Genomic DNA, 26,847 nt, shown 5'->3' with positions numbered 1-26,847 from the left:
TTTATTCCGCGGAATTCATAGCATAAATATAAATATTTCTAGGAAAATATTAAATTGGAAAATTTTTCCCCTGAAAATATTCCTTCCTAAATAAATTCCATGAAAACAATTAAAAAAATGTGAATTTCAAAATAAATCCATTTTTAAAGATATAAACTATTCTTAAACCATATCTGCTTAATACTAATTCTAGGTTGCTTGCTAGATGTTAATTTCTCAAATTTAAAATTGTTTGGAGAGATTATGAGAGCACCAAACAGGACCCGATTTATGAATATCGGTTTCGATCTAGGTTAAAATTCTTGAAAAATTTGGGTTCAAGGTATAAAAGATAATTTTCAAATATATCTAGATATTGCATGACATAAAAATCTATTTGAATACAGTCACATGGCCTAAAAATATTAAAAATATTCCATAATGCCAAAATTGAAAATCTATTGTTAATACTGAAAGAACTGAAGCAAGCATTTGGAAAAAGATTTAAGATGAGTAATGTTTACTTTATGCAAATTTTAATTAAAACATCAAATTCAAAAATTTGACAATTTTGACATCATATTGCCCTGGCACGGCCATTTTTTGATACATGAGAAAGTTGATTTATTTATAAATATGATGTAGATATGAAATTAATTTTGATGCCTGCCTATATACCCTGTCCTTAATCTAATAAATTATTATTCGTCCATTTTGTTTTGCTTTGAATTATTTGTAAATTTCGAATCTCATCATTTTTCAAAATATAACACATTTTATTTCGGTATATATTTGAATTTAACAATAATAATATTCCTATAAAAAACAATATATTTATAATAACAAAGATTCGTTCAAAGATATTTCAATGGTTCATGTCCTTAGATGAGGTTTATTCTTAGCAGTGTATCTATATGCATAGAATTAAAGGTGAATTATATTAATGATAAAACTTAATTCTCGTAATATAGTTGAAATAAATTTGAAAACAGCTGTAAAATATTAAAGATAATTTGTGCCAAATAAGTGTATATCATTTTAAATAAATTAAATGTCACAAGAAAAACAATTTACCTATCCAAAACTTCCCAAAACTTTAATAAAGAAGCCCTATCCAAATGTCTTTTGTTACGGCTAAGTTGGATGACATGAACATCCCATTTGGCAACGTTAGAATCTAGTTTCATTTCCTCCCATTTCAAGTGGAATGCCTTAACTATTCAAAAACAATATATCGTTAAAAATAATTTAAATCATGCAAGAGAATATATATTAAATAAATATTAGTGGTGAGGGTTAGGTTGAGTACCACAAAATTCTTCTACAAACCAGCAAAATATCAGATTTTTTAAAATGACCAAAATTCCCATGGCCTATCTCATTGGTTCAACCATTTGTTAACTTAATCAAAAAATCGAATAAACTAGTGATCGCCCTTTTCACCTGAAGATCACGGAGGGGAAGGGGAATTATTGCTTTTTGGCATGGTAGATAAAAAATCAATTCATCGCAAAAGGCTTAACATGATTTATTGATGTCTTCTCACTAAAACTAGTTTTATGAGTAGAATTACTTCTGTAAGGTATTTTTAGATTTATATAAGATATAATACATAAGTTTAATCAATGAATTGTTACTGGCCAAAATTAAAATAAAAAGTTACACAAAATTTTAACCTTAAAAATGAGGGAATAAAATAAATAATGCCAATTTTTTTAATGATTGCAGCAAATAGATAAAATTTGATATTTAAATGTAATCTTCCTGAATTTGTTAATTGAAATCTCCCCAAATAAATTGTCAAAAAATTGAATTAGTGATCTATTATATGATCACCAAGACAAGTTTTATAATGAGTAATTTGTTTATTCTCTAAAAATGTAATTGTTTCCTCTGTTATCGTCAAAAAATGGTGAATAATTTTTATAAGATACGGTGGAAGAAGAGTTGGATGTCTCTCAACCAAAGGCGAAAGCTCAAGATACTTCAAAACCCACATAGTTATAATTAAAGAATGGTAATAAAATAAATAAATGATAAATCCAAACTTTTTGAAAATATTTCAACGGGATTACCATCCCAAGGCCATCCTTTGAATTGCCATGCAGGACCTTGCACAAAAACAGCAACAACCCTATCCCTAATTTAAAAAAATAAATAAAAATAGCTTATATTCTTAAAATGATGTCAAGCATGCACATTTAATTCTAAAGTGTCTACAGGTGTATCAATATAAATAAAAGGGATGCAAATATTTATGTCTCTATTACCCTGTTTTTATGAATCGAATATTTCATTTATTCAAATAATTAAAAGTTTATTATATATTACACCATTGTAAAAAATAGGATGGTTAAAAGCTAAAAATTGATTTACGACCAGAATCATCATATACTCAAAAATATCCTATTTTATTATTAAAAAATGAATTTTAATAAAATTAGTATATGAAGTTAAGTATAAAAATGAATTGATGTCAGAGGCGGAATAAAATATGTCTGGTAGAGAATTCTTTTAAAATTGTCATCTGCATTTATGATATGGTTTATGATCCATTCTTGCCTCATTTGCAATATGAGGATGTGGAAACCAAATTTTTTAACATTATTCAAATATTTATTTTACTATTTGACTAATATTTGTATAAATAAATAAGATTATTTGAATACGAATAATAACGATCAAATATTAAAAAAATTATTCGCATCCAATTTGAATATAGTAGCACTAATTATATCCTATACGATTTATCCTAAATTATAATCAGAGTTTAGAATTTGCACAAAAAAGGTTTCTGGATATTTTTTTAAAGTCGTTTAAATTCCTGTAAAAGAGATTTTTAAGTCCTGGTTCGTGTATTTAGCCCAGTTCCAAATTCTAATATAACATTTTCAATACTTAAATTAAATGACATAATTTTAAAAAATATTTAAAAATAACAAATAATGAAGATATTTTTAAAATAAAAATACCAGTCTTGAGCAGAAAGTTTGAGAGGGTTGTCGATGATCCTGTATGGGAAAGAGAGTCCCCCGTCTTTGATTCTTTGAATCAAAACGTCATTCTCCCTTATAGATCCAGCAGCTTTTTTCTCTTCATCACTGAAATACCTTAATACATTTTATGTACAAATAAAAAAGTTGAATCGCCTCAATAGAGTACTAGGGCATTTTAATGTTCCATTTTAAAAGAATTGTGATACAATCTTCAAGTTCAATTTGTAAACGGTTTAGGTTAAAGTTCGTCATAAAAATTTATACTTTATAAATAATTTTTTTTAAAAGATTACGAATTTATTTAGGTGTGAAGAAATATGGACTAATAGATAAAAATAGAAAGTGAGTAAAAAATGGACTTCCATATACATTGATAAATTTAAAACTAAATTTTAAAATCGAGTGTTTGCTTAAACGACGGCGATATTTCTATCGTTGATAGTTTTTCTGCGGCGATTTTATCAGTTCGTTAAAAAATTTTCTGTGAATCTAGCTTTTAACAGGATGATCCCTTCCTAATTAACCGAATCATCTTAATGCTGGCTAATCCAAAATTTCCAAATCTACTACTAGTAACTTTTTTTATGTGGGTTCCATCTGTTGAAATACTTATCTCCAAGCAAAATAAATTCTGATTGATTGGATAAAATTTTTTTGTAGATTTTGCAAATATTTTAATTGGAGGATTATGGATCTAGATTACAAAATATCATAATATTTTACCTTAGTTTATACTAGTTTACAAATAAAGGATTAATGCCTCAGGGGAGCCCAGTCAGGAAATTGTTGAAAAAAATATATAATTATATTGTCAAGTAAAAAGCTAAACGTCAACACATTTCATTATCTTCAAAACATAAAATATTTTTCAAATTCAAATGACCGAAATAGTAATTGAATATAGCGAATCTCGATCCAACACCAATCTTTTATCTATCTTGATAAAATACCAAGCAAGATCTGACCCATTCAAGAACAATTATTTACATCATCAATAGATAGGATAGAGCAATTTCATCATTTAAAGTTGATTTATTCCAAACTTATAAAATATTTTATATAAAATTTAATATATAAATTGAAAATATTGATTTAAATTCCTGACTATTTTTTAACTCGGGGTAATTTAAATCGCGATTTTTATAAGCCAACCCTAATACTATGAAACCCCACAAGTGGAGTTATTATTAAAATATTATCGGTAAAAGTAAATTTAAAATGTTTTTTAAAATCTTATTAATAATGGAATAGATAAATATAGTGTAGGCGTACAATAAAAAGAATCGAATCATTCGTATTTGTACGAATCAAATAATTCATTATTATTCGTATTCACACGATTAATAAAATTATCATTCGATTCGAAAATTTTTCTAAAGCTTATAAGAAATAGATCATATTTTGCAAGAAAAATTATAAACAGATGTGTATTTTAAAATGACTCCTTTTAGGATTCTACTAAAAACTAATTGTCATTAGCATATTAAAATTTACAAATAACAAACGAAATAAAACTAAGGATTTCATAACGTTATCCGAATAATTGGCCAGACAATTGATTTTTGGAATTAGAATTGCTTATAAAAGTATATAAATTCTTTTCTATGGGTCATTCCACGTCAAATCGACTAAAAAAACGAGATTTTCGGACGACCATCTTTAAAATGAACGAAACTTGACATGTTAGTTATATATGTTGTAAATGTTAATAAAATCAAAATTTTAGAGTGCTAGCTCAATCAGATCTCAAAGTGGAAATTCACAAAGTGCGTGATTTCATTAACCCTTTGATGTCTCACGATTTGTTTTATCATATAATATAATTATATATTTTAAATTTATAAAAGCCTATAGATTTAATTTAACATTATATAATATAAATATAATAAAAATACTTTCGTATTTTATTAAAATTATTAACTCATAATGTTTATTTTTAAATTTCATCCAATCATATTTTCATAATTTTATCTTTACCATTTTATTGAATTATATGATTTTATAATGACAATATAACGAATTCTGTGGATAATATTTAATAATTCAAAATTTTTTGTTCATTATTAAAGATAAGAGTATAATGTCATGAATAATTATTTTATTAAAAATGAATATGCTCTTTTTTATATCAACTTAAAGTGCATGATGCCTAAGTCATAGGGATATTAGAATACCTTTTTTAAACATTTATTTTATTTTATATTTATAATAAAGTTATAATTATATTTCACCATATTCTAAATCCAATCAGACCACACCAATTTTGAATTTGACGTTAATAAGACATATTTCCTCTCATTTATTATATTTTAAATGAATCTGTATAATTATTAGATGAAAAATAATTTAATACTAGTCGAGGGAGACATTTCGGAAGACCACATCGATGAATCAGACAATGAAGAAGATATTTTGCATACTTTTTAAGATGATTCTCCTTCAACTTCATCAACACCAACATCTAATAATCTTCAAGTCGAGATAGAAGATCCAGAAAATAATGATAATATTATCATCCAAAATAATATGAAATGGAGAGCAGGTGATATCCATCAATTGGACACAAATTATACTAATACATTTTCCACTTAAACCAATATATTAACTCCATATCTACTTTAAATTATTTATTTCAGATAATATACTAAATAATATATGTTAACAAAATTTATACGGTATTGTATATGATTTTAAGATTTATGTGGGAAATTAAACTAATCCAACATCATCAGAATTAGAGATAAGTCGGGAGCTATGTATGTAAAGTTGATAAAAAAGAAAATATATTATTGCCAAATGATATGACAATAAGTTTGTGCACGTCGTCGGTGTCCATCCAATATAAAATGTAAAAAGATGGTCACTAAGTAGATATATTGAAGTGCCAACCAAATATATTAAAAATATATAATGAAGTATGGGAGGAGTCGATTTACATGATATGCTTGTTGAATGCTATAGATACTAAAGGTAAAAGGTTCTACCTGAGAATCATTTTTCATTTCATTGATATGTATGTAGTAAATTCATGGCTTTTTGTATAGGCGGCAAATATGCCATGAAAAAGAGAATAAATTCATGAAACTTATCAAATTTAAAACATATATTATCAACGCATTGTTATCGGCAGGCAAAATTAGTAAAAGAAAATCATAGATACATTTGAATGAACAATAATTTTTAAAAAAAAGTTCTTCTATAATGGCTCCTATATCTGATATCAGATATGACAACATTGGTCATTGACAGAATTCCTGCAAAACGGAGCAAAGATACAAGTTATGCATAAATGCATACTCCAGAACAAAATGTGCAAAATATAATATATATTTATATTTTAATCAATATAGAAATTGTTTTGGTGATTTTTATAATAAGTAGATACTTGTATTTTTTTGTATTACAATAAGCCTGATGATGTCAAATTGCATCAACATTTTTTTTTACCTGTGTATTTAAAAATAAAATTTTGAAAACATTTTGGGCATCTATGGAGTGTATAAATGAATAATTTATAGAAAAAGAATTTTATTTAAATTATTAAAAAGTTGGGCCTCAAAGGGTTAAATCTTGTTTTTTTAAAAAAAATGTAATATAGAGTTACAAATTATATATCATTTTATAGCCCTTAAAATTTTACATTGGAAAATATCAAAAAAAATTAAAAAATTCCAAGTGTTTTTTTATTTTCAGGTAAAAATAAAAAATTAACATAGGAATGGATTCTTTTTGGGTGTTGATATTCTCTAAAAATGTTTATTACCTTCCTATTAAACGATTTAATAAAAATCTCGAGAGTCATTTTTGTTTTTTTAATTTTATTTGAATTTTTATTATTTATATAAATAAAAAAAGATAATATAGATGGAGTTATATTCAAAAGTTATTATAATATTATATTTTTAATAAAAATATATATTATATTAATATTAAAATTTAAAAAATCGATTAAGTATAAGAAATATGATGTCCTGGGGCAATACATACAGATATGATTATTATTAAGATGCTATATTGTAAAATATTTTAAAATTTTTTATTCTAACTATTATAAAAACATATCTTATTTTTATCGTATTCCATTTTGCGCTAATTAATAGAAATTTCTGAGGCTATAATTTGTAGATATATCTTTTTACTTGTTGTGTATAAACTATCGTTATTTTTTTGATGAATCAATTCAGCAAAAAGCCAAGTAAAATATATTACTTATCTGACAAACAGCTGCACAATATAAAAATAATTTTTTTTATAAATCTGTTATTGAATCAAATTATGGTGTAGAAGCTGAATGACATTTTTCAACTACATCCCATGGAAAATATCCATATGACGGCCTTGGCAGAACATTAAAAGATTAGCAGCACGTTCAAGCCTTCAGCGCACAAGTTCAGGACACATTTTAACACCAGTTGATTTATATCAGTTTGCAAAACAAAACATGCCATTAATAAATTTTACATATACAACAAATACCTGCTGTATTTCCTTTGAGTTTAAGTAAACTTAAATCAAAATATTCATATGAAGAGGGCTTTCAAATTAATAATATCTCAAATGTTGATAATTTCTCTTTTGTTGATATTAAAGGATTCGTAACATGTGTTTATAACGATATTTGGTAGTTAGCCACAGTACTAAAAAAGAACGAAATTACTGAGGAGATATATTTTTCCTTTTTACACTCCATGAACCATTACCCTCCTTCTTTTACCCCATAATTGAGGAAAAGAATAATTCCCCATTAATCAAATAATAACGATTATAGATTCCATAACAGTGACAGGACGTACCTACAAATTATCGCCTCAGCGCAAAATGGGATAAGATTAAAACAAGTGGTGTTTTATATAATTGTTTGTATATATAACTATATCCGTATAGGCTGCTTCCTTACTTATTGTCCCGGGTTATCATGTTGGTTATATTTAATCGATTTGTTTAATTTTAATACCTATATAATACATATTTTAATTAAATATATTATATTATAAAATCTTTTTAATATAACGCCATCTATATTATCTTTTTTTATTTATAAAAATAAAATTTTTAATAAAAATAATAAAATTAAAAAAACAAAAGTGGCTATCGAGATTTTTTATTAAATCGTTTAATATAAAGGTAATAAACAATTATAGAGAATATCAACACCCAAAAAAAATCCCTTCCTCACAATGTTAATTTTTTCTTTTTACCGGAAATAATAAAACAACTTGAATTTTTTAAATTTTTTTTGATATTTCCCAATGTAATATTTTAAGGGCTATAAAATGATATATAATTTGTAACTCTATCTTTAGTATTTTTTAAAAAAAAACAAGATTTAATAAAATCAGGCACTTCGCGATTTTCGACTTTGAAGGGGTACATCTTTGGATCTGATTTAGCTAGCACTCTAAAATTTTGATTTTATTAACATTTACAACTTATATAACTAACATGCCAAGTTTCATTCATTTTTGAGATGGTCGGCCGAATCACTGGTCGATTTGTCATGGAATTACCCCTATACGTTATTTCTTCTATCTAATATTCTCAAATTTTATTAAAATTTTCTAAATGCACAATAATCTCATTTTATAAACATCAGAATATAATACAGAAAAAAATATAATTATGCTAGATTCAAACTTGACAATCAGTTTTTTAAACATGTCTTTCTAATGGTTTCTTCCTTCACATACATTCTATTCTTCATTATCATATTTGTCCCTACTGAGAATAACAGTTCACATGAAACCGATAGGTCTAATATAGTGTTGTTAAACGGCTCGATTTAGCCGATTTTAAATTAAGTAATAAATAAATGTCTAAACCTTTTTGCCATCTATGAGCAAAATCTCCAAGCTTACATAATATCTTTTGGCTAATTGGATTAGCCGTTTTTAAAAATCGAGCCGTTTGACAACAATAAATACATGAAATATTATAGTGTTATAAAAATAATTAACAGTACATTGTAGCATTAAAGTTTTACTAAACTAATCAATAAATATACTAAAAAATTTAGATGTCGAATTTGATCGCCCTCAAAGATCTATATCAATGTATCTAGCAAAAATCAACCAGGAACCAGTTAAGAGCACTCCAGTTTAAAAAATTTCCCAAAAAAAGTAGCCGGCTGTATCCAGATCGAGTAGAAAATCTGAAAGGTACACCTCTACTCCATACCGCCTTTATACATATAAGTTCGGCTCCTAGTTCAAAATAGACGGTGTTTATTTTATCGAGTTTAATAAGACAAAAAAAATATCGCCGAAATTGTTAAGGTGCCCAAGATTATTAAGCGTTACATTGTATGCTATAGAGATAAAACGTACTTAAAATCTTGAAGAATGTCTTTAGCGTTAATCATGGTGATTAATGAGGATGAAGTTGCAGGTATGATAATTATGGGAGTCCGGGACACTTATAAATTATAAAAATGGATATAAAATCGTATTTTAGGATACTAATATTAAAAAGGTTTAGAGAAATAATGGGTAGAGATAAAATTATTTTTAAAAAAATTAAATTTTACCAATCCTAAATATTTTCTCATATAACATTAATTTTAACTCAGTGATTTTATTTATTTAATTTCAACTCAGTGATTTAATTAACTAAAGTTTATTCGAAATAATTAGACTTCTTTTAGAAGCGCTGGGGAGCTGAATATTGGCTAGTTTTTTTGAGGGGGAATCAGTAATTCTTGCAGAAAGAGGGGTAAGATGGTGAGGTCTTTTATGGGACGCCGTCTGCGATACGGACTTCAATGTCATCCCGTGATAAGTTCCCATAGTGTCGATCTTGAAATCGGAAACCTCTATGATATTCCCACATTTGAAACATTTTAAATTATATTCAAATAATCTTAATGATAAATACAAATAATACGATATAAAAATTATGCTCAAATCATATACTCATGCAAAAATAAACGAAAAAGCAAACGAAGGTAATTTTTATATTATGCATACAAACTATAGTATGATATTCAAATATATATTCTGCTTTGCGATTATTTTAAAAATAATGTATATTTATTGTAAATTTAGATAAACTTAAAATATAGAAAATCAATATTTTTTCAGAACATAAAGGGTTAAGAAGAAAAGAATTTGATAATCAAAGGCCTTACAGGACCAAATTTGGAAAAAAATTATTTTTTTTCAAGTCCTGTTTTGATTATTTTATTTTAAGCCTGGCCTAGATTTTAAAATTTTTCGTTATTCAAATTGTTCCAAAGAGAAATTCAAAACATGAGCAGTGAACGAAATGTTAAATTGAACTATAATTATTTAACTGATTAATTTGATGTTCTTTTTTTAAAAAATCTATCAAGCTTCAGTACAATTTTATAAAAAAAAAATTCTTAGTCCCAGCCGGAATTTGATTTATTTTAAAAATTATAATATTTTGCAGCAAGCTACGGGCCTCCAGGTCTCTGAATAAATAATTTAATCAATAATGGGCAATGAATATTAAGAACATAATATTTTGAGTTTCATAATTCAATTACCTTTATTAGCTCGAAATCTTTCTTGGTCATAACGACTATATTGCTGTTGCTGATTGTTGGAATTTGTATTTGATTGCATAACTGGAATAGGCATATTCTTATTGAATATAGGCGGCTATCATGATATACAATTTAGAAATATAAAACGTAAATGAGGTCTTTTTTAAATTAAAAATAGAATTCTAATATTTAATTTCAGTATTTATTTATACCATATTAGTTAGTACATGTGGTTCTAGAACAAGATAGAATTTCCATATTATTATTTAAATACCTTGATAAATTGTTTTGAATCAAAAATATGGGCCCTCCAGCCAAACTTATAAAAAAGAGGTCGGACAGAGAGGCGCGCAAAGAAATCATTCAACGGTTATAACTAATTGACTTGTAACCAAGTTGTTACGATTTTAAATTGCAATTATTTTAAAATATTAAAACAAAATGGGAAAAATTACTTGTCAGTCTTATTACTTTCACCCATTTTTCAATTTCATTTAGGAAAGATAATTAAGAGATGCACCAGTATATTGGAACAAATAATTAATTCTTATAGAAAAAAATGTTTAATATATAATTATTTGATTAAATAAGCAACTTGGAACAAAATTAATACTCAAAATATTGGATATCTTAAAAAAAATTGATACAATATATTTGTTAAAAAAATACTCATCAGAAATGATAAATATACATTTCCAATAATATCTTAAATATTTATAGTATCAATCTAAAAATTGTTTTCAGATAAAAAGTTTTTTTTTAAATTATAAATAAATCACATTTTCCTTTTAGATATTACTAAGGTCAGGGCCGAGAATTAACGAAACTAAAAATTCATGGGGAAAGATTCAACATACATTGGAAACCTAAAAAAGAATATAAATCACGATATTTTCATTTACCTAGAGACATTTTATAACAAAGATTAACATAAAATATTTAATCTAAACTATATCGCGAAATTACACATTTTTTATAAAATAAATCAATTTAATAATAGTCAATAAGAATATTTGAGTAATTGCTCTATTTTTAATCGGGCAGATATTCCTTATCACGTGTCTATAGCAGGGTTGCCAGGTCAAAATTTTTCAAATTGCGGGAGAAATTTGGTATTATGCGGGAGAAATATGAAAATTGCGGTAGAAATATAAATTGCTAAAATTGACTTAATTATCTGCCTATTATTTTTTATAATTAGTTTATATAAATACAAAGTCGGTAACTATTTTTCAAAATAAAATAACATCTTGATTTATTAAAATATATTAATTTATAAAAAAAACCAACGATCTTTTTTTAAATATAAAAGAATGTAAACAAGATAAAATTTTATAAAAAAACGATTTTAATTTTAAATTATATTTTATGCGAATGTCCCGCAAAAGGACCGCAATTGGAAATCTACCGTGTGTGTGTATAACATTATAGGGATTTAATTATCACGTATCACGTTTAAATACATAAGGTACTCTAAATATAAGATATAATACAGATGCAACTACAGTTGCGGCAATTGTAATCACTTATCTTGTAGTACAACGTTCACAGAGATACTTATCATCACAATGTTGGTAGATTCTTTTTCCAATAATATTTAACGACTCTAATATAAATGAAAACTATACTTGTAGAACAAAAATGAACAAGGATATCATCAATGTTTTACAACCTAAATCCAGGAGGTCAATTCTTGACGTTTAAAAAATGGGCATACATATGCAATTCTTACAGATGCATCTAATAAAGGAAATATTAAAATATTTCCCTTGATCCTCCGCTATTTCAACATAATTAAGGTCGTTTCAATAAAACTATTAAATTATTTCCTTTCAGATAGTGAAAAATCCAAAGACATAGCTAACCATATAATGGTAAATATATAGTGATGTTAAAAGTTACTTTTGAAACATAACTAGTTACAGTTACTAGTTACATTGGCAAAAACATAACTAGTTACAGTTACTAGTTACATTTTTACAAAAGTAACTAGTTATTAGTTACAGTTATTTTCAAAAGTAACTAGTTACTTACTTTATACATCATTCATATGCGCATTATTTATTTATTGACATTTATTTAATATAAAAAAAACAAAGTATAATCAGTTATTAAATAATATACAATTTATTTATATAAAAAATATCGCAAAATTGAATATTTACATCGAATACAAAAATATATATTTGCATTGAAAAAAAACATTTATTTTTCATAAAAATTAGAATCTAATAAATGTTTATTTGCTTTTAACAACAAATTAATTTCAAAGTTATTATCTAGAAGACGTGCTCGTTTATCTCCAAATATGAGCTTACCTAGACTGAACAAGCGCTCTACGGGAGCACTTGATGTTAGAACAACATTATATTTAATAAAGAGTAATTTTAACTTTGGAAAATCGTTATATAAAGAAAACGTGTTGTTATTAGATTTGATAAAGTTTTCTATAAGTTCATTATCCAGAATATTTTGGCGCTTTAGGTCAAAAAATTCAACTACATCAAGTGATGTTGGTTTTGAGCATGATTCATTCGTCTGGGATTCACTCTGAGGTATTAAGGTATTTATTAAATTTAAAATTTCCTCCTTTTTTGCTTTATTCCTTTCTTGCCTAATCCAAGGCCAGTCAGTTTTAAATAAAGGGTGAAGAATTGAAGCAATGATGTTGTCATTATCATAAAGATTATTAAACCTATAACATGATATTATTAATTTATAAATAATTATTTGATTTAAGTTACCTTTTTTCAATACTAGCTAATATAGTATCCTTTAGAGGTTGACAATATTTTAATACCTGCACATCTGCCATACATATAATTATTTGTGTTATTGTTGGGGTATAATAACCCAGATACATGTACTTTTCACCTTCAAGAATATCAATGGCTTTGGACACTGGTCGCATAATCTAATTTTTAAATTGTAAATTTTTATAAGACTTTAATTTAAATTTACACTACAATATTCTTTTATAAAATCACGATCATCTGATGTGAATCTACACAATTTTAATTCATCACATAATGAATCAAATTCCACAGGCACTTGATTTAAGAACGATAATATTTTGGCCAGGGATTTATAAAAGGAACCCCACCTTGTTATAACGGGATATGGGAGTTGAGAATGTAATTTTTTTAAAATAAGTTCGGCAGATGGCCCAGATTTATTTTGGAGGTTCCACAAACGTTGGCATTTAGATATAGCTAAGTTATAAACTTTCCTATACCCCTCATTGTTTAAAAGTAACTTGTTGGCATCTTGTGTTGCCACTAAGTTTAATGTATGGCAAGAACATCTTCGATGCTTGGGAAGGTAGTCGAAGTCATTAATATCATAACTGGAGAGCCCAGAAGAAGACATTATATCTTCTATTGAGATATATTCAATATCAGAAACAGAATCTTCCTCCATTATAATAGATGGGCAGCTAAATACTCTAAGAGAAATAATTTATAAAGTAAATTAGTTAGGCATACCTAAACGCCTTTGAAAAGTTGCTAGCATTATCCGTTATTGTGCAGATATTTTTATTTTGGATATGGAACTCCTTAAAAACAGCAGTTAAGGCTTTGCTGATCACATCATATGTATGCCTACCTTGTAGTCTTTGGCAGGCTAGAATAGCTGAACGCCTTTCCAATTTCTCCACATCAATCCAATGCACTGTTATACCAATATAGGAGCTATTATTAATATAACAAAAGATAACCAAATGTATTGTGCACTTTAGTAAAAAATAATATTTACCGATTAAATGCTGTCCAGCAGTCAGCTGTTGTACAAACATAATTAGGCTCTAACAATTTTTCTATTAGAATATCTTTCATTTGAACAAAATATTTTGATATTCTTGAGGTTAAGGTTTGTCTGCATATAATCTTCATATTAGGTTGCAGGGTGTTTATCAGCTCAACAAAATCTTCATCATCACAGGTTGTATATGGGTGATTTCCATTTATTATATATTTAATAATTTGTAAATCAAATTTATCTTTGCTGATACCTTTAAAATTTGATTTTCCACAAAAGTCAAGTTTAGTTTGTTTTAACTTACTTGATGTGGCTGAATTGTTTTTTTTATTATCTATGGTTTGTTTTATATTTACGGATTGGTTAGGATGCTTTCTCTATAGATATATGTTTTATATATATAAATATTTAATTAATATTAATTATTGTTATAAAGTTAATTCATTTAATTATTCTATATAATATTAATACAATTTATATAAACTTACAGAGATATGTTTCCATAAATTAGCTGTGGATGACTTAGATGCTGCAATATACTTTTTACATGGTAGGCATAAGAGGCATTTGACAATAATATTAGTATTATTACCAGCCTTGTGGTATTCAAAATATTTTTCAAAACTTGGCCAAGGAAGGTCATTTTTTTTTGCAATTATTGTAGGAGAGTATAATTTCTTCATCTGACTCAGAATCCATATCCATATTGTATTCTGTTTCTTCCATCTAGGAGATAAATATAAATAGCACTATCTAAATTAGGAATAGAATAATCAATTAGAGTGAAACATACAGTTCTAAAATGTGTCTATTTTATATATAATTTGAATATAAATAAAATTCAGGCTAGACCAAAAAATAAATTTCAGAAAGCAATCATTTTTTTAAATTTGAGTCATGTTCTTATGCTTTTGTTAGACATGGTTCTTGTAAGTAATGATTAATAATTTAATATTAAATTCTAAAATAATCTGTCTTTGTTTTTCCTTATACTAAAAATTTTTTTTTATTACGTATGATATGAAGTTCCAATGCTTGTTACTTGACGGAAAAAAATATATTGTGCTACATTTGTAAATAAATATAATATTAAAATTTATTAAATTACTTGAATTTCCTTACAAAATTATGAAGCCCAGCAGCAATGTAACAATTTAAGAAAAGAAAATCAATTTGAACGGGAAATTATAACAATCAGACATTTTCACAAAATATTAAATTAATAAATTTAATTTAAAATTAATTTATCACAAATATTAAAAATAAAATTAATTATTTGAATATATCGTTAAAAGTAACTAGTTACTTTAGGCAGTTACATTTCAAAAATTATATCTAGTTACAGTTACTAGTTACAATTTTAAAAATATAACTAGTTACAGTTATTTTTTAGCCAAAATGTAACTAGTTACAGGTAACTAGTTTGTAACTAGTTACCTTAACATCACTATAAATATAGAAGATTCGAGATTATCAATAAATTGCATGTCAGCTTTCTGATCTGATAATGCCTCAGTGAATTTGGTAAAACAGAGTGTATTTACAGAATTGAGTCAGCACAATGTTGGTTGCGATATGAATACCCGCCATAGATAGAATTTTAAAATTAGTGATGTTAAGGTAACTAGTTACGTAACTAGTTACATTTTGGCTAAAAAATAACTGTAACTAGTTATATTTTTAAAATTGTAACTAGTAACTGTAACTAGTTATAATTTTTGAAATGTAACTGCCTAAAGTAACTAGTTACTTTTAACGATATATTCAAATAATTAATTTTATTTTTAATATTTGTGATAAATTAATTAAATTAAATTTATTAATTTAATATTTTGTGAAAATGTCTGATTGTTATAATTTCCCGTTCAAATTGATTTTCTTTTCTTAAATTGTTACATTGCTGCTGGGCTTCATAATTTTGTAAGGAAATTCAAGTAATTTAATAAATTTTAATATTATATTTATTTACAAATGTAGCACAATATATTTTTTTCCGTCAAGTAACAAGCATTGGAACTTCATATCATACGTAATAAAAAAAAATTTTTAGTATAAGGAAAAACAAAGACAGATTATTTTAGAATTTAATATTAAATTATTAATCATTACTTACAAGAACCATGTCTAACAAAAGCATAAGAACATGACTCAAATTTAAAAAAATGATTGCTTTCTGAAATTTATTTTTTGGTCTAGCCTGAATTTTATTTATATTCAAATTATATATAAAATAGACACATTTTAGAACTGTATGTTTCACTCTAATTGATTATTCTATTCCTAATTTAGATAGTGCTATTTATATTTATCTCCTAGATGGAAGAAACAGAATACAATATGGATATGGATTCTGAGTCAGATGAAGAAATTATACTTTCTCCTACAATAATTGCAAAAAAAAATGACCTTCCTTGGCCAAGTTTTGAAAAATATTTTGAATACCACAAGGCTGGTAATAATACTAATATTATTATCAAATGCCTCTTATGCCTACCATGTAAAAAGTATATTGCAGCATCTAAGTCATCCACAGCTAATTTATGGAAACATATCTCTGTAAGTTTATATAAATTGTATTAATATTATATAGAATAATTAAATGAATTAACTTTATAACAATAATTAATATTAATTAAATATTTATATATATAAAACATATATCTATAGAGAAAGCATCCTAACCAATCCGTAAATATAAAACAAACCATAGATAATAAAAAAAACAATTCAGCCACATCAAGTAAGTTAAAACAAACTAAACTTGACTTTTGTGGAAAATCAAATTTTAAAGGTATCAGCAAAGATAAATTTGATTTACAAATTATTAAATATATAATAAATGGAAATCACCCATATACAACCTGTGATGATGAAGATTTTGTTGAGCTGATAAACACCCTGCAACCTAATATGAAGATTATATGCAGACAAACCTTAACCTCAAGAATATCAAAATATTTTGTTCAAATGAAAGATATTCTAATAGAAAAATTGTTAGAGCCTAATTATGTTTGTACAACAGCTGACTGCTGGACAGCATTTAATCGGTAAATATTATTTTTTACTAAAGTGCACAATACATTTGGTTATCTTTTGTTATATTAATAATAGCTCCTATATTGGTATAACAGTGCATTGGATTGATGTGGAGAAATTGGAAAGGCGTTCAGCTATTCTAGCCTGCCAAAGACTACAAGGTAGGCATACATATGATGTGATCAGCAAAGCCTTAACTGCTGTTTTTAAGGAGTTCCATATCCAAAATAAAAATATCTGCACAATAACGGATAATGCTAGCAACTTTTCAAAGGCGTTTAGGTATGCCTAACTAATTTACTTTATAAATTATTTCTCTTAGAGTATTTAGCTGCCCATCTATTATAATGGAGGAAGATTCTGTTTCTGATATTGAATATATCTCAATAGAAGATATAATGTCTTCTTCTGGGCTCTCCAGTTATGATATTAATGACTTCGACTACCTTCCCAAGCATCAAAGATGTTCTTGCCATACATTAAACTTAGTGGCAACACAAGATGCCAACAAGTTACTTTTAAACAATGAGGGGTATAGGAAAGTTTATAACTTAGCTATATCTAAATGCCAACGTTTGTGGAACCTCCAAAATAAATCTGGGCCATCTGCCGAACTTATTTTAAAAAAATTACATTCTCAACTCCCATATCCCGTTATAACAAGGTGGGGTTCCTTTTATAAATCCCTGGCCAAAATATTATCGTTCTTAAATCAAGTGCCTGTGGAATTTGATTCATTATGTGATGAATTAAAATTGTGTAGATTCACATCAGATGATCGTGATTTTATAAAAGAATATTGTAGTGTAAATTTAAATTAAAGTCTTATAAAAATTTACAATTTAAAAATTAGATTATGCGACCAGTGTCCAAAGCCATTGATATTCTTGAAGGTGAAAAGTACATGTATCTGGGTTATTATACCCCAACAATAACACAAATAATTATATGTATGGCAGATGTGCAGGTATTAAAATATTGTCAACCTCTAAAGGATACTATATTAGCTAGTATTGAAAAAAGGTAACTTAAATCAAATAATTATTTATAAATTAATAATATCATGTTATAGGTTTAATAATCTTTATGATAATGACAACATCATTGCTTCAATTCTTCACCCTTTATTTAAAACTGACTGGCCTTGGATTAGGCAAGAAAGGAATAAAGCAAAAAAGGAGGAAATTTTAAATTTAATAAATACCTTAATACCTCAGAGTGAATCCCAGACGAATGAATCATGCTCAAAACCAACATCACTTGATGTAGTTGGATTTTTTGACCTAAAGCGCCAAAATATTCTGGATAATGAACTTATAGAAAACTTTATCAAATCTAATAACAACACGTTTTCTTTATATAACGATTTTCCAAAGTTAAAATTACTCTTTATTAAATATAATGTTGTTCTAACATCAAGTGCTCCCGTAGAGCGCTTGTTCAGTCTAGGTAAGCTCATATTTGGAGATAAACGAGCACGTCTTCTAGATAATAACTTTGAAATTAATTTGTTGTTAAAAGCAAATAAACATTTATTAGATTCTAATTTTTATGAAAAATAAATGTTTTTTTTTCAATGCAAATATATATTTTTGTATTCGATGTAAATATTCAATTTTGCGATATTTTTTATATAAATAAATTGTATATTATTTAATAACTGATTATACTTTGTTTTTTTTATATTAAATAAATGTCAATAAATAAATAATGCGCATATGAATGATGTATAAAGTAAGTAACTAGTTACTTTTGAAGATAACTGTAACTAATAACTAGTTACTTTTGTAAAAATGTAACTAGTAACTGTAACTAGTTATGTTTTTGCCAATGTAACTAGTAACTGTAACTAGTTATGTTTCAAAAGTAACTTTTAACATCACTATTTAAAATTTTATAAACCTTTAAAAAAATATTTCTTAAATAAAGTTTATAAAAGCTGTCCTAACATTTTGAAAATTTTTTTAATATGAATGGCAGAAGTGTATTTAGGAATGATTTCATGTAGGAAATCTACTACATGCTGTTAATGTGTAGTTGCAATCAGAAGAATCTTAACAAAGATTCACAAAATTATGCTGCAGATGTGTTCATCTTTACAGTTAAAATTGATTATAAATTTTATGGCGCCATTGCTAAAACTTAATCATATTTTATTTGATATTTAAATAAAAGAACTAAAAGTTTACCGTCGTTATTGAGATATTAATAAAATTTCTGGCATGACATATTATATATTTGCTAGGCCTCTAATGTTGTTAAGGCAATCCGATTTCTCTCCTTTTTCTAGGCAGTCCTCATCAGGCTAAAAATGCGCTCGGATGAGGGAATAGAATGAGGTAAGGAGAAGACAACGCATATTTTTTCCAAGCATAAAAATTCTACCCATTTCTCCTCTATTTTTTTAGACCATCTAACTTTAAATATTTTGGCGAATCATAAAAATAGAAAGAATTACAATCCCCTCAAACAAGATATCAATGACTTTCGGTATTTTTAATATATTTATTAAATTATAAAAACCATCATTTGATGGTTTCTGTTCCAAGGTCATAATATTTATACATTTGTAAATAGTTATTAAAATCAAATTTTGATTGTAAATATTCTAAAATTGTCTTAATAAAAATATCTGCTTCATTTAAAAATGTATTAATTAGAGTATTATTTGAACATTTTAATATAATATTTTTAGCAATATCGCCATAAAATTTATTATCAATTTTTAACTGTAGAGATGAACAGAGCTGTAGCATGATTTTGTGAATCTTTTTTAATAAAGAATATTCTGATTGCAACTGAATATTAACTGTGAGATTTCCTATATGTGAAACGAATCCCAAATATGCTTCTGCCATTTCATACTCGAAAAAATTTTTCAAAATTTTAGGACAGCTTTTAAAAATCTTTATGAAGTTTAAGGGTTTGTAAAATTTTAAAATTCTATTGATGGCAGGTATTAATGACAACCACCTGATAGGTATAGATAAATTTCGGAGCTTAGAGATGACACCCCGGTCATCGACAGGCTTGGGCAGCCGGATTAATTCATTAATTCTTTTAGTTGATGAACTAAATTCGTTAAAACATTTCCTCACAATTATTTCGATATCCACAAATAGTACATTTATTGCCCTCTTGCAAGAATTATGTAGTATATGGCATATACAGCCAATTGGTATTAATTCATTATTGTGCTGCCTCAATTCGGTAGCCAAAATTTACAGAGACATTATCAGCGCAGAAAGCTGACATGCAAATCGTTGATAACCCTGAATCAGCTATATTTACCATTATGTGATATCGTTGGATTTTTCACTATCCGAGGAAATAATTTTAACAGTTTTATTGTGTTCTTATTCTTTTTGAAATAGCGAAGAATCGAGGGAATGTTTTAATATTTCCCTTATTAGATGCATTTTTTAGAATTGCATATGGATGCCCATCTTTCAAATCTTCTAGAGTTGACCTCTAGGATTCTGGTGCTAAAACACTTATGATAGTAATGCTCCTTTTTGTTCTATTTGCACTTATATTGGAGTCGTTAAACATCATGAGAAAAAGATTCGACCCACATTGTGATAATATAGCTCTGTGAGAACTATATGATAGATGTATACGATTTCCGCAAATGTAGTTGCATCTGTATTATTTATTATTTTTGAGAATATTTTTGTATTGCAATCGATGTTGTTATACACACCTGTACTGACTTATATGAATTTAATGATGTTGATTTATTATTGGATAAAAATAAAACAGGATAGAAAGAAATTTACAAACTAGACATGTTTTTCGAATAAATATCTAAAATTTATTTTAAAAATATAAAAATAATCAATTAATGTCTCTCAAAATTATTATTTTTATATTAAAAATGTTAAAATACTATAAAAAAAATTGTGGGAGAAATTAAAAAATTGCGGTAGATTTTTGCGGGAGATTTCCAATTGCGGTAGTTTTGCGGGAGAGAGATGTCTGCGTGTAAACTAAAAAATTGTGGGAGTCTCCCGCTGATGGGGGGAGACATGGCAACCCTGGTCTATAGGATTGAGGCAAATTTAGCGGGGTTTAGACTTTCCCCAACTCTATACTTATAAATCGGTGACAACCTCTTCTTATATCAAATTCACAGGAGCCAAATGACTCAGGGTTAAAAAATTTAATATTTTTGATTGTGGCCAAATAAGTTTTCCTAATTCGCAGTAATTTTCCGAAATTCTCATGGTTGGAAATTTTGAGTTCATTGGTAATTATTCATAGAAATATATTAATGAAAATAAATAGCAGCGAAAATTTATTTAACAAAATAAAAGCATATAAAATATAGTAAAAAGAGCATATAAAATATAGTAAAAAGAGCCTAAAATTACATTTAGTGATAAAGATTCCTATCCTATGTCATAAATTATGTAATCTTTGAATAAATAAATAAAATCAGATTGAATGCAAATTCTAGAAAAAATATCTGGATCAGTAATCCATATTTGAAAAATCGGGCAACCCTAAATCCGTGAAGATCAGAGTTTAACTAATTTTGCAGAAATTTGGGTGTAAGAAAATCATGCAAACGTATTACTTTAAAATATTTTTGGCAAATAGTCTATAGCGAAAGAAATAAAAATATTTTCATCGTTTTTGTTTGTCATTGATTATATATGCCTTATTGGGATATGGAATCCATGAGGCTGGGATCTCTTAATTTTATATCATTTATTGAGAGTAAAAATTTGGAAAGTCTGATTTGGCGTGAAATGTATTTCAGCATAAGTAATAACTATCCTATGAATTTCAGACCATTTTTCATTAAATTTTGTGTATTTTTAATTTGTATAAAAATAAATTAATAATATCTAAACAGTTCTAGACAAAACTGTCTGAAATTCACAGATGAGTATTCTATACATGTTGTAACATTGCCAGTCAAGATTTATAGAATTTATAAATGATTTAAAATTAAGAGATTCAGTCCAATAGATTATGATATGCCAAGATGACATATATATTAGAGGATGGGTACCAAATTTTAAGATGAAAAGATTGTAATTTTTATTAAGTAAAATGTTAGAATATCAGTTATACTAGGGTAAGAAGAGTAAAAAATGTGACTTTTCCTTATATTTTTTGAAATCCATAGGGGGGCACACATTATAAAAGGAAACATTAGGCAAGCAGATAATAAACCATATGAAAAAATTGACGTCCCTCATGAATATAAGATGCCTGTATAACAAAAATTTAGCTTTTTAGTTTTTTTACTGATTATCAATCATTAACTTTACGAGAATCTTAATGCAAGTTTTCATCGGAATTGTGACATGGAATGATCTGAATATATAAAATGTTATATTAAATATGTCAGAGGCCTGCAGACCAGACATGAGTGCACTGGCCAGGCCGTATTTTAATTTTTTTTAATATTCACGGGCCAGGTTTATAATTTTTTTTTAAAAAAAATACCTGAGCCAGGCCGTATATTTTAAAATTGAATATTATAAATCGCCATTATTAGATATATAAATTAAAAATAAATGTAATATATATTTTTTTTAAAAATCGGTCAGGGCAAATGATATCTCTGCATGTTTCTGAAATATTTAAAATTAGGTTGCATCAATCCACATCTTTCGGTGATATTGATATCCGATATTTGGCGATATGGATTTTTCGATCAAACATGAATTGTGACTAGTAATAAATAAGCATCGTTCAAATCATTCATAATCCCATGAGAAATACTATATAAGAGGATATATCATTATCCTTTATTTAAACAGTTTAATTTTATCTCTCAACTTCTAAAACAATTCTACAAAATTGTAATGAACCCACTCATTAAAATTTGAACTTGACAAAATATTTAGAATAGTAATAAATAAATAAAAGTAACAAAATTTCTCAAAAATAATATTTATTTATAAAAAAATTTATAATATGAAACCAAAAATGTAGAAGTATCATCAAAATAACTTCAGAAAGCTTGATAAAAAAATAAATAAAAATAGTCTAATAGATTTTGGGAAATGGCAAATATACCAATTTAATTGTAGGCAAACGAATATGTTAGAGATCTTACAAGCAGGATATAGTCAAGAATCATCTTGTTAACATGTATGGATTAGAGGTCACCACTGGCTTGCTAAATCTGCACTGGCTCAATAAAATTTTAGATTGATAAAATATAATTTGTATAAGTTGCTCAGCCCAGACTAAAAATATAAGTGGGGGGGGGGGGGCTTTCGAACTTCAGGCTGCACTGACCTCTAGTGTGAATTAACATCATTATGAACGCTGAGTATCTATTATAATAATTCCGAATCATGAACAAATACAAATTTGGTTATAATTTAACAAGAGTAGAATATTGCAATAGCATTAAATAGTTATCAAATTTTATTTTTATAATGGCAATGCCTAGATTTTTGTGAATACATTAATATTTTTAGTTTACCAATCGTTATTTTATTATTATATAGATTTAGAGTTATATAGTTTCAACTGAAAAGGACAGTATTTGACAAAAAAAACGATATACATGTTTGTTTTTTTTACATATGAGTGATTAGAAAATATAGAAAAAATTTAAATAGAGCATATACTAACTCAAACAAATTATACCCTTGTTTTTTTTGGTTTGTAAAATTATATTGTGCATTTCTCAATTAAAATCAAGGGTAAGCCAAAAAGCCAATCCTGAACCATGTAAGATCTCAGGTAGATCTTGATTAACTAGTTTTAAAAAGCTAAGCTCACCAGAAGCCATGATTGGAATTGTTAGGAAAATTTAGGACAATCAATACATTATTCAAAAATCAGAAAGAAACTAAGGAATAATTACTTATACCAGCATGTAATGGTTAAAAATTGGCTTAATCTAAATGTGCTTGCCAGTGAAAATCTACTAAGCAATGAGGCTTCAAAGTTGAGGTATATTTTCAAAAAACCCAAGGCTAGTAAAAGTTTTTGGCCAAATAAAATAGAAAATTATAAAACAAAAAATCTGTGCTGATCATATAATGAAAAACTTCAAATATTAAAACTCTAACCCACAATTTTTTTTAATCTTACAATTTCTTAGCCTGCAAAAAGTTAATTTCAGAAAAAATGAATGCCAGAAATTATGCTCAGATACTAAAAACACATAAAAATGCATGTCTGATACAAGTTGTTAAAAGGCTCAATTTTAGCCAATTTTTAAAAATAGCTTCCTCAATATTTTAGTCAGAAATATTTCCAAAGCTACAAGATTTCATGAATAGATGTCCATATCTTTGTACCATTTATGAGCAAAATCTTAAGGCTTGCTAATATGTTTCGGATAAAATAGTGAGTTATCCATTTTTAAAAATTGCCTCATATTGCGCAGTTTAACAACACTATCTGATACAATGCATCATTACTATGTATTACATGTAGAGCCATGCAAAGTGATTCTTTTGAAGACTAACCCAAATCCAAATTTTAAAAAAATTTGTGGCTAAGCCTAACCTAAATTTTTTGTTCCAGCCCAGCTAAGAATTTTTTAGAATTTGAGTTTAAATATTATAATATCTAAGCAAAAATAAAAAATATATGTATTTATTCACTTTTAATTAATGATCTGGGAAATGGAAATTATGTAATAAGTTTAATGTGTAAGATGAAAAATGACATGTAATTCTGATTGACATTTCAATGAAACAATTTGATTATTTAAGATTTTTCAAATATTTAATTTTTGGCCCTGGGCCTGGCTGCTTATTACAGACAAACCTGAGCCACCTGACCCCAAGGCTTGAGTCAGACTTTGGACACATACATAATACAAAGTTTGAGTGTATAATACAATTATACTAAGCCTCATTATTTATTTATACTTCTAAAAAGCTGCAATTAAATTTTTTTAAACCTTATAAAGCTTGCAAAATTAATAAATGAATGTTAAAATCAGTATTAAACTGGAATTATAAAATATAAGTTAATTATAAATATAGGCCCAAACTCAAGTTTTAATAACACTGGTAAATATATATTATTTATCATTACTTTAACTACATCAGGTTTACTTATATCAATTTGTTCATTTGTTTTAATTGATTGAAGGAGAGCAAATATGTGCTGAGAAAAAATCTAAAAAATGCTTTTAGTATTTATATTGGTAGAATATAACATTACCTTGCCAGCACTTTGTAAAATATTGTCTCTTGTTTTCCACAATCTTTCCCTGCTCATAATATAGCGTGTGAAATCTAATTCTGAATCAACAAAATTAGCACTTTTGGTCCTTAACTTAGAATTGGCAATGTGAGAAAAATTTTGGTTAGCATTCAAGTCATTATCCTTGTCTATCATGTTTTCTAAAGTCCTATCACTGTTAATTAAATTGTCTTTTAATTGAGCTTTAGATTTATCTCCTGAATCACCCTTGCCATGATCTTGAGACATATCTAAAGATATATTGTTTCCCATTTCTCCTAAACTACCCTTTATGGTAGAACGTTTTTTTGCAAGACGTTTAGCTTTTATTTGGGCAATCTTTTCAACTGACATTGCATCAGATAATGATCTAAAATTATTAATAAAACATAACACTTTTAGAACAATAACCTTATATTTTCAGTTGTTATCTGAGTTTCCTTAGGGGCATCTAACCAAGCTGATAATCTTTCTTTATCCTTCAAAAGTCTTTCCTCCTTTATTTATGATATACATGTATCAAAAAGAATAAAATTTGCTAACCTCAAACTTTGTCTTTTTAAAATTTTCATTGACTTCATCAGTTGTCTTTTTAACTAATAAACAAATTTCATTATTTATAAATTTGTGTATATAGATACCTTGTGCTGGTAACTCCAAAGGTGCACTTCTATCTATACTATTAGAAGTGGTTATTTCAGCATTAAGATAAGCTAATAATTCCTATTGTAAATTATAAAATTTTAATATATTATTAACATACTCTTCTATCAGGACGCCGTACTACAGGTATATTTTCTTTCTATAAATAGATTATATTGTAAGGAATTATAGAACTAAATTTACAGCAGCATCTTTAACATATTTAGGATGTGCCTTTTTAATATTTTTTAACAAGAATAAAACACATTCTAGTGAATAATACTCCTTAGGTATACCGTCTTTTCCAGTACTAAATACTTTGTAAAAAAAGAAATATATATATATATTTAACCCCCATAAGATATAGTTAGTATTAACATTCTTCGCCCATGCCAAATCTCCAAATATAATTTTATCATCGTGTTCCTGTATATCCTCTAGCTTGTTGTTTATATTGTATTGCTTTAATAAAGTCAGAGGATCAGCCATGGTTCTTCAGGTTGAATTTGTAACTTTCTTCTCTTATCTTATCTAGCACGTTGGTCATGGACCTGCCTAAAATGAGCGAACGTAAATTACTATAGATACCCTATCCTCCATAATAATTATGCCGATTTTTTTCCTCAAGGTTACCAACAAACCTTGTAACTCAGATATAATTCTTAAAGGTGTGGAACTCGTTCAATCCAATAATAATATTAGCATAAGGAATAATTATGAGTATTTTTGAGAAATCGAGAACTGAAAAAAAGAGGT

The 26,847-nt window shown here is 26.6% G+C and overlaps 2 protein-coding genes and 1 long non-coding RNA gene across 4 annotated transcripts; 1 reads left to right on the top strand and 2 right to left on the bottom strand.

Moving 5' to 3' along the window:
* Nucleotides 1-758: 758 nt before the first annotated feature.
* Nucleotides 759-26,628, bottom strand: LOC135922814 (parafibromin-like). 2 transcript variants are annotated; one of them, XM_065457298.1, is made up of 15 exons: nt 26,444-26,628; nt 26,296-26,401; nt 26,213-26,251; nt 26,091-26,172; nt 25,993-26,045; nt 25,861-25,946; nt 25,429-25,819; nt 25,300-25,383; nt 10,480-10,594; nt 9,607-9,783; nt 9,299-9,386; nt 2,952-3,089; nt 2,028-2,119; nt 1,054-1,195; nt 759-889 (listed from the first exon to the last, which is right to left on the bottom strand). In XM_065457298.1, the coding sequence occupies exons 1-15, from the start codon at nt 26,578-26,580 to the stop codon at nt 853-855; spliced, it is 1,767 nt and encodes a 588-aa protein (XP_065313370.1). In that variant the 5' UTR covers nt 26,581-26,628; the 3' UTR covers nt 759-852. The 2 variants fall into 2 exon arrangements, with proteins under 2 accessions (XP_065313370.1, XP_065313369.1); XM_065457297.1 differs by having other exon boundaries at nt 25,993-26,172.
* LOC135922331 (uncharacterized) lies at nt 11,378-14,881 on the bottom strand. Its single transcript, XM_065456714.1, has 7 exons — nt 14,831-14,881; nt 14,236-14,615; nt 13,965-14,171; nt 13,441-13,924; nt 13,224-13,393; nt 12,872-13,174; nt 11,378-11,381 (listed from the first exon to the last, which is right to left on the bottom strand). The coding sequence occupies exons 1-7, from the start codon at nt 14,879-14,881 to the stop codon at nt 11,378-11,380; spliced, it is 1,599 nt and encodes a 532-aa protein (XP_065312786.1).
* Nucleotides 17,750-18,871, top strand: LOC135922815 (uncharacterized). Its single transcript, XR_010571037.1, has 3 exons — nt 17,750-18,080; nt 18,128-18,297; nt 18,347-18,871. It is a non-coding gene; the product is annotated as an uncharacterized LOC135922815 (long non-coding RNA).
* Nucleotides 26,629-26,847: the final 219 nt, after the last annotated feature.

Source organism: Gordionus sp. m RMFG-2023, chromosome 1 (assembly GCF_954871325.1).
Source record: "Gordionus sp. m RMFG-2023 chromosome 1, tfGorSpeb1-WG-v2, whole genome shotgun sequence".
Lineage (NCBI taxonomy): Eukaryota > Metazoa > Nematomorpha > Gordioida > Chordodea > Parachordodidae > Gordionus > Gordionus sp. m RMFG-2023.
The sequence above is the reverse complement of the archived record's forward strand: the minus strand, read 5'-3'. Positions and strand labels throughout refer to the sequence as shown.

What these genes read in the sequence shown, in the direction of transcription:
- LOC135922814 (XM_065457297.1), bottom strand. Translation starts at nt 26,580, where the DNA reads ATGGCTGATCCTCTGACTTTATTAAAGCAATACAATATAAACAACAAG. An exon ending in GTAAACCTGATGTAGTTAAA is followed by an intron (nt 10,595 to 25,299) that starts GTAATGATAAAT and finishes ATATCATGATAG; the next exon opens with CCGCCTATATTCAATAAGAA. An exon ending in CGTTGAAATATTTTCAAAAA is followed by an intron (nt 1,196 to 2,027) that starts GTTTGGATTTAT and finishes GTTTTTGAATAG; the next exon opens with TTAAGGCATTCCACTTGAAA.
- LOC135922331 (XM_065456714.1), bottom strand. Translation starts at nt 14,881, where the DNA reads ATGACCTTCCTTGGCCAAGTTTTGAAAAATATTTTGAATACCACAAGG. An exon ending in AACTTTTCAAAGGCGTTTAG is followed by an intron (nt 13,925 to 13,964) that starts GTATGCCTAACT and finishes TATTTCTCTTAG; the next exon opens with AGTATTTAGCTGCCCATCTA. An exon ending in TTATAAAAGAATATTGTAGT is followed by an intron (nt 13,394 to 13,440) that starts GTAAATTTAAAT and finishes TTTAAAAATTAG; the next exon opens with ATTATGCGACCAGTGTCCAA.